The sequence below is a fragment of the Gasterosteus aculeatus genome, chromosome 13 (assembly GCF_964276395.1).
Source record: "Gasterosteus aculeatus chromosome 13, fGasAcu3.hap1.1, whole genome shotgun sequence".
NCBI lineage: Eukaryota > Metazoa > Chordata > Actinopteri > Perciformes > Gasterosteidae > Gasterosteus > Gasterosteus aculeatus.
This window is the reverse complement of record NC_135701.1, coordinates 22,071,405-22,078,241: the sequence shown is the minus strand read 5'-3', so window position 1 is coordinate 22,078,241 and position 6,837 is coordinate 22,071,405. Positions and strand designations below refer to the sequence as shown.

Below are 6,837 nucleotides of genomic sequence, written 5' to 3'. Positions count from 1 at the left end.
GATTTACGCAAAGAGAAGTCAAATGTATTTGTAAATGTTCATCCCATGAGATCTAGTATTGTGAAGGAACAGTTCATATATCCGCTCACTCATACACACACACACACACACACAATTCAGACCAAAAGGGACAGACACAGAATTACAAGAATTTGGATTTATTTGCATCAATATGGTCCATTAAAACAAGACTAAAACGTATTCTTTACAAAAGAATTAACTCTTAATACCTGATTGATCTGACATTCAAGCAGAAGCCCTTCCAGCGTCGATTAAAGTGCATCAAGTCGCCCATCGTTTTCCAAGTATAAATGTTGTGAACGGAAAAATGTGAATTGAAAACATTTACTCTGAAACCTGAGGTGAACATTAAGACACTTTTAACCGTAAGAGAAGAACACACATGCACAACAAATGATCCGTCCCTCAAAACAAAACCACAAGGACTCAAAGTACAAGTTCCAAACTCTCAACATCTCCCCACATGTCTTTTAGTGTTTCAACGCCAAACATCAATAAGGCCGTAACCTGGCGCCCCCCCCCGGATACAAGAACTGCATTGTTTTGAATCAAATCACACACATTTGGCTTTTCACAGTATTGAACCTCTTTGACAGTAAAAATAAATACAGAACAAATTGAAATAAATACTCAGAAATTCTGCCATCCATTCGATTGTTCGGGTCAACGGGGGAGGGAGGGGGGAGGGGGGGTGAGAGAAAGATCAAACTCTCATGTGCAAAATCCTCTCATGTAGAGACACAATAACTTCACAGGCGGACCTGTTTAATAAAACTTTGCGCAGGAGTTGCGCAACACGATTGATGGGGACGCATCTTAAAAAAACAAAAACAACAACAACTATTTCACATGATGAAATCTAAACTTTAGCCGTCGACAGAATCACACACGTGGTCCCCGATGAACAAGTCACTCACATCCTCTTTTTAAACAAACACCATAAATAGCAGCAGTCACGCTCAACCTGAGCTCGCAGAGATCAAACCCTCCACCTCGGCCTTTAAACGCAGTCTCGTGTTTCGTCAGCCGACATTCACAGAATGAGATCGCTGCACGGACCCCCAGGCGCCCTGGGATTCCCTTCCATGAGCCCTGGGAGGGAGGAGCTTTAGCGCGATGTCACGCCCAGCTGCTTCTTGAGGTGCTCGTACACCACGTAGCTGATGCTGACGGCGGGGATGACCTTGAGGAAGTTGGGGGCCAGGCCCCTGTAGAGCCCCGTGGGACCCTCGCTCTGCAAGATCTGCCTGAAGAGGCCCGACATGGTCATCTGCTGGCTTCCCTCCACCGCGGCTGTAGAGGAAAATACAAAGAATCCGGTTACACAAACAAAATGAGAAGCTTATCTCAGAGCTCTTTCTTCAAGCATAAATGACGATGACTTTTCTTGTAATTTGATTATCAAATACAATTTAATAGTTTAGTTTTTTTGTCACTTTTCTGAATCATAAGTCAAACAATGAATTCCATAAATCTATATTCGCAGAATGAAAAGTTCTGCCCTTTTCGTGGCATCGTCTTTGTTAAACATAAACCCGGTCATAATTGTCCACCTCAATGACTCGAGTCTCCTGCCGCGAACGTCCCCTTTTCCACAGAAGCATAAAGCCGGCGTGGCCCTTTGAGGCGCCGCTGCTTTCTAAGAACCGTCCCTGCGGCTCACCTTGTGCCTGCATGCGGGTGCGGACCAGAGCCAGAGGGTAGCTGGCCAGCTGACCGCAGGTGCTGGACACGGTGCCGCAGGCCAGCAGGACCACCACGCCTGGGTCGGCGCCGCTGGTGCCGTAGCGCTGCAGGTAGTCGTTCCTCAGCGTCTGGGTGGGTGTGGGGGGAATATCAGTATTACGTCATTTGAGATTGTCGCTATGCACCCACTGAGGTTTTAAAAAGCGGCCCGGCGCTCACCTCGTACACGGCCAGGTCGATGCCCGCGTAGGGGACGATGCCCAGCATGTTGGGGACGTAGCCTTTGTAAAACGCCCGGAGTCCTTCTCTCCTGAAGATGTGCTTGGCGCAGTCCGAGATGCCCGAGTACTGACCGGTGGTCCTCAGGGCGAGGCGCGTTTTCAGGACCTGGAGGGGGTCAGAAATATATCAGTTCCACTGAGCTCCGCAGAGCTCCTCCATTGAGAAGCTTTCCTGTTGTGGTTTGTGAAGCAGGTGATCACCTCCATGGGGTAGATTATGCTCTGGGCGATGACTCCCGCCAGGGAACCCGCCACAAACCGCTCGGCGATGTTCAGACTCGCTTTATCGCTGCCGATTAGCTGCTTAATCTGGAGGAAACCGTTTGAGAGAAGAATAAACCCGTTAATCCACTCGATCTAAAAAGCAGCATCCCCGGCACCCACGAGTTGAGCTGCTAGTCGCACCTGCTCGTACGCCATGAACTTGAGGGCCGACTCGGGGGCGATTTTGATGATGTTCACGCCGTTGCCTCGCCATAGCGACCTCATGCCGCCCTCTTTGATCATCTGCATCATCCCGGTCATGATGCACATGTTGTTGGTTCGGGTCCCGTACACCTGAGGGGATTAGTTACAATCATTAAACTTAATCAGAGTGAATTGACTTGATTTGATTAACTGGCTGGCGAAGTAATGAAGCCGGTGGTGAATTAGGCCAAGAGTCAAGATGCGACCCTTGACCCCTTAACAAGGGTTAGCGTAATTAAATAACCAAAGTATACATTTCCTAATCGCTCGGGGTCAAAGTCAACATTCCACGTAGCGACGGACGCACGTCGGGGACGTTGACACAGATCCTGAATCTGCTCCACTGGACCGTCGTCACCGTGACGACGGACACGTTGACACAGACGAGGCTGTGACAACCCGATGCGCGCGGTCATTGGTCGGTGGACCGGCTTTCACAGTTAATCAGTGGCTGGACTCTAACCCCACCTCTATTAAACATTAACATATGTACCTTAAGTTATGAAAGAAGCTTCCGTGTCCCTTCAAGGAGAACTTTAATCTGATGCAAAGTTACATTTCTCTCAATTCGGTTTCTTTTGTTTTAACTTGATTCACTTTACAGCTGACAAACTGGGTCGAACCAGCCACAAGATGATAATCCTCCGCTGTAAGACGGTTGGCACAACTCTTCCAAGTCATGCGGTCCAGTAACCCCCCCCCACTCCTCCTCCTATGCCAGGAAACTTCAAACCTTTGTCCTTTCCACCAGACTGAGTTTGTTCTCACCTGCATCATGACTTTGAGGCGATCCAGTGGAGCGGTGAAGGTCCTTGAAACGGCTCCTGCTGCTCCGCCTGCGACCAGGTGCCTCCACCACATCCCCGTCTGCTTCTCCTCTACTGTGAACTCATCGGGCACCATCAGGTTCTCACCCACATCGAATATCTGCCGAGAAGAGCGAGAGAGAAATGTGAATTATTGGGTACAGAGGGAGTGTTACAATAACAATGGTGTACGTCGGAAGAAGAACATGTGTACAGACAACAGACCGGAGGAGGTGACAACCTCTCACGCATTGTCGTGACCCTCAACCCGCCTGTCACTCAGCACCTGGTCTGTTTTCACAGGAAACGCAGCCAGAGGTCGACATTTAACTGCCTTTGAAATGTGAGTCACAATGTTAATGAGGCGCTAAAGGCAAAAGAAGACTGTAGACCTTCTGTCTACAGTATCTTTAAGCTCATTTAACTTTATTTTTGATTCTACCCCATAACACACATTTATTGAGCCCATTTATTGCTATACTCTGAGGGGGGGGGGGGGGGGGGGGGGGGGTCCGGCTTTGGGCTTCGATCCAGCAGTCGCACATTAATCATTTGATTCCGTGCAAACTGAAATGACCTCGACCGGCTAACGTTTGTGTTTTGGCTGCGTTCCGCTTGCCCCCCCCGGACGGGTAGGTCCAGCTCTATTCTTAGCACCGGTTCAGAACATGTCAAAGTCTCAGGCGTGAGATATCAACATGCGCCGTGTCCCAGCGTCCCTCTGCGGGGACACGGCGCTACGTCACTCTCTCCACCCGCTCTCCTTTACGTAACAGCGAGACAAATCCCTGCGAGGTAATCCTCCGTAAGAGACCAATTCTGCTGGTAGCTTAATGGGAGCTCACTTGCTGGCGTACAGCTTGTACTGGCGGAACCTTCCATCGAAATGTGATTTTCCCCCCCTCTCTGCGGTTAGGACGGTGCGACTCCCTCTGAACTTTGATTAGTTCCAGCATGGGCGTGAGCATCATCGGACGCCCTGATACGGTTGTCTGTACGTGAAAATAGGACATCGGGAGATGTTATGTAACGGCCTTTGCATGACGACAGCAGAGTAGTTTTCTGGTTCTTTCCACATTAGTTTTGTCAAACGAATGGATGTTCTTTTGGTTTCGACGGCGAAAGAGCCCCGATTGTTCCAGCTCAGCCGTCTCCACGTCTGTGGGAAGTAGTGGTTTCTGAACTTACCGTGGAGTGCTTCCAGTAGAGGATGATCTCAGGAATGTTCTCGGCCTTCTCCACCACGGGGTACTTGCACCAGTCGCTACTGCTGATGGTTATCATTCCATTCTTGTCCATGCTTTAGAAAGATTAAACAAAAGTAAGACCGGGCGCCTCAATTCAACAGCCAAAGAACACGGTGGATGAAAACGGATGAAGGAATTTACCCGTTAAGGGCGTCCTTCGCATGCTGCGGGGAAATGTGCACACCGAGGTCCTTGAGGGACTGCAGGAACTCTTCTGGATCAACGTGTCCTTAAAGGGGCACAAAGACATTGTGAGAAAAAGGCATCTCAGTCTGCAGGTGAACTACAGATGAAATCCGTCCACAAGCCGCGGCTCTCATACCTGCATTCCTCCGGTTGTGGCTTTGCACCACAAGCTTCAGGTCCTTCTCGTAGTCTTGCAGATAGTGAACAAACTCTTCGAAGTCCAGCTGTCCATCGGAGTTGTTTTCTTCCCTTGGTAAGGTTTTCTGTAAGAAAGAACACTACATTGGACCTGGTGCTTTTTTATGAAAGAATTGAGGGGATGGCGTAGAGTTTGTCAAATATGTATTCGCACCCCTTCATTAGTCATAGTTTCAGGGAGGAACCACAGCGGCAGACGCCCTGCAGAGCTATGCAAAGGGACCATCTGTGCTGACGGATATATCATTTCAGTTCAGCGGGAACATGAGGTTCTGCAAATTGCTTCGTGTCTGACTGCCGAGGTTTTTAAAAGGGTGTACCGGCTTGCGTTTCACCATCTCAAACGACAGCACGACGACCGGCTCGATGAGCTGAAGTGCTCTCTGCGTTCCTGAATGACGTCCACGTGCCCTGAACTTGAGAGCAGGAGGGGGCCCAGCGACACGCTGGTCTACCCTCAACCTCATCTGCAGGACGACTCGCCAACGTGTTTAAATCCGGTGCCGATACCCGATCCAGCAGCCGTATGACCGACGCACCGGAATGACCTTCTGCTCCCTGCAACAAACCTGCATGTGACTTACTGCGCGGCCACAGGGGACCAGTTTAATGGAACTCCTGGTGTGTCTGCTTGTTCTGCCTTTCTTTAAATCCCACAGAGGGGCAGTTTGCTGGGAGGTGATATGTGCAAATTAAAGTGGCCGCAAAAGCGATTGAGTGTTTAGTTAATATTTCCTTTTCCCATTATATTGGCAACCCTTGAGGGGAAAAAGCAGAGACGCTCGGCTCAGTGCAATAACAGTTTTAGTGCGATTAAAAAAAGTAACTTTAAGAATCCAAAGAGGAAAACATGAATGTTAGAACTCTATAAATATTCGGTTAGAGGAGACTGTTTCTCACGCCGGATCCCGGGTTCAGCTTCGTTCACCGGCGTTGCCTGGATTCCTTTTTAGGGTGGAAAATCCCCAATGAATGAATCACTTCTCGCGCCCGGTTCAGCGAAGTTAATTATTTTAAAATTCCCTGCAGATACATTGGGAAGACGAACACGGATTACCTGTCATTATAAACGTGAGCTTTAAAACGCATTTTTTATAATATAAACAACGAGTTTCACAGAAAATTCTAAAACGCTTTCGTGGCGACTCTGTGGAAGCCGGTGAGTTTTTCGGGCCTAGCCGTAAGGCTTTTCGCTAGCTCGATGCTATGACCCCCTCATGCTAACCCCCGGCGCCCAGATAGAAAGAAATTACCAACACCATTAAAAGAGCCGGTGACGGGCGCTGCTCAACAGACGTGTTAACATATAAAGGGATATAAAGCTCACCTTTCGCCACCTCTGGTAGGCGGAGAACTCTTGAGACGGCAGGAACACGCTGAGCCTGTTGAAGAGAGTCTTCAGCTCCGACGGAAGTCCGTTAGACTCGAAATATTCAACCTCCACCGGGTCCGAGTTGGACACGGGGACGTAAAGGCACAAGCCGAGCATGTTTGACTCCGGGGAAGCGAAAGAGACGATTAATAAATAAATAGCACACCGCTGTAGTTCTCCTCCACGGGGTGACGGTGAAATGCCGGTATGCTGAAGAAACGCCGGCTACTAGAAAATTCTGTAGAGGTTCTCGCCCCTTCTCGGAATAGCGCGGTCGCTTGACATCATTGGCTGTCATGCCGGCAAAATGAACGTCATTTTACTACTGACCAATTGCCGAGGCCGCCCATTGATGGGCTCCACTCGGCCCCGCCCATACGGTCTATGGTCCCGCCTTCCCCTCGTGCAGAGCGACGGCGAGCGGTAAACCAATCATGACTCTCCTTCTATCCTGCGGGGGAACGATTGACCAATCGTGTGCTTGGATTCATTTGAACTGAGCGGGCTGCTTGGCGGTTCGATCGCTACATATACATATATATATATACCCAAACCCTGTTAAAATATTATCA

The 6,837-nt window shown here is 49.3% G+C and overlaps 1 protein-coding gene across 2 annotated transcripts; it reads right to left on the bottom strand.

Moving 5' to 3' along the window:
• Positions 1-142: 142 nt before the first annotated feature.
• On the bottom strand, positions 143-6,634 carry slc25a25a (solute carrier family 25 member 25a). 2 transcript variants are annotated; one of them, XM_040194661.2, is made up of 11 exons: positions 6,221-6,530; positions 4,832-4,958; positions 4,651-4,738; positions 4,451-4,562; positions 4,108-4,254; positions 3,225-3,383; positions 2,394-2,546; positions 2,190-2,297; positions 1,927-2,094; positions 1,685-1,835; positions 143-1,314 (listed from the first exon to the last, which is right to left on the bottom strand). In XM_040194661.2, the coding sequence occupies exons 1-11, from the start codon at positions 6,380-6,382 to the stop codon at positions 1,130-1,132; spliced, it is 1,560 nt and encodes a 519-aa protein (XP_040050595.2). In that variant the 5' UTR covers positions 6,383-6,530; the 3' UTR covers positions 143-1,129. The 2 variants fall into 2 exon arrangements, with proteins under 2 accessions (XP_040050595.2, XP_040050596.1); XM_040194662.2 differs by lacking the exon at positions 4,108-4,254 and having other exon boundaries at positions 6,221-6,634.
• Between the last annotated feature and the right edge of the window lie 203 nt (positions 6,635-6,837).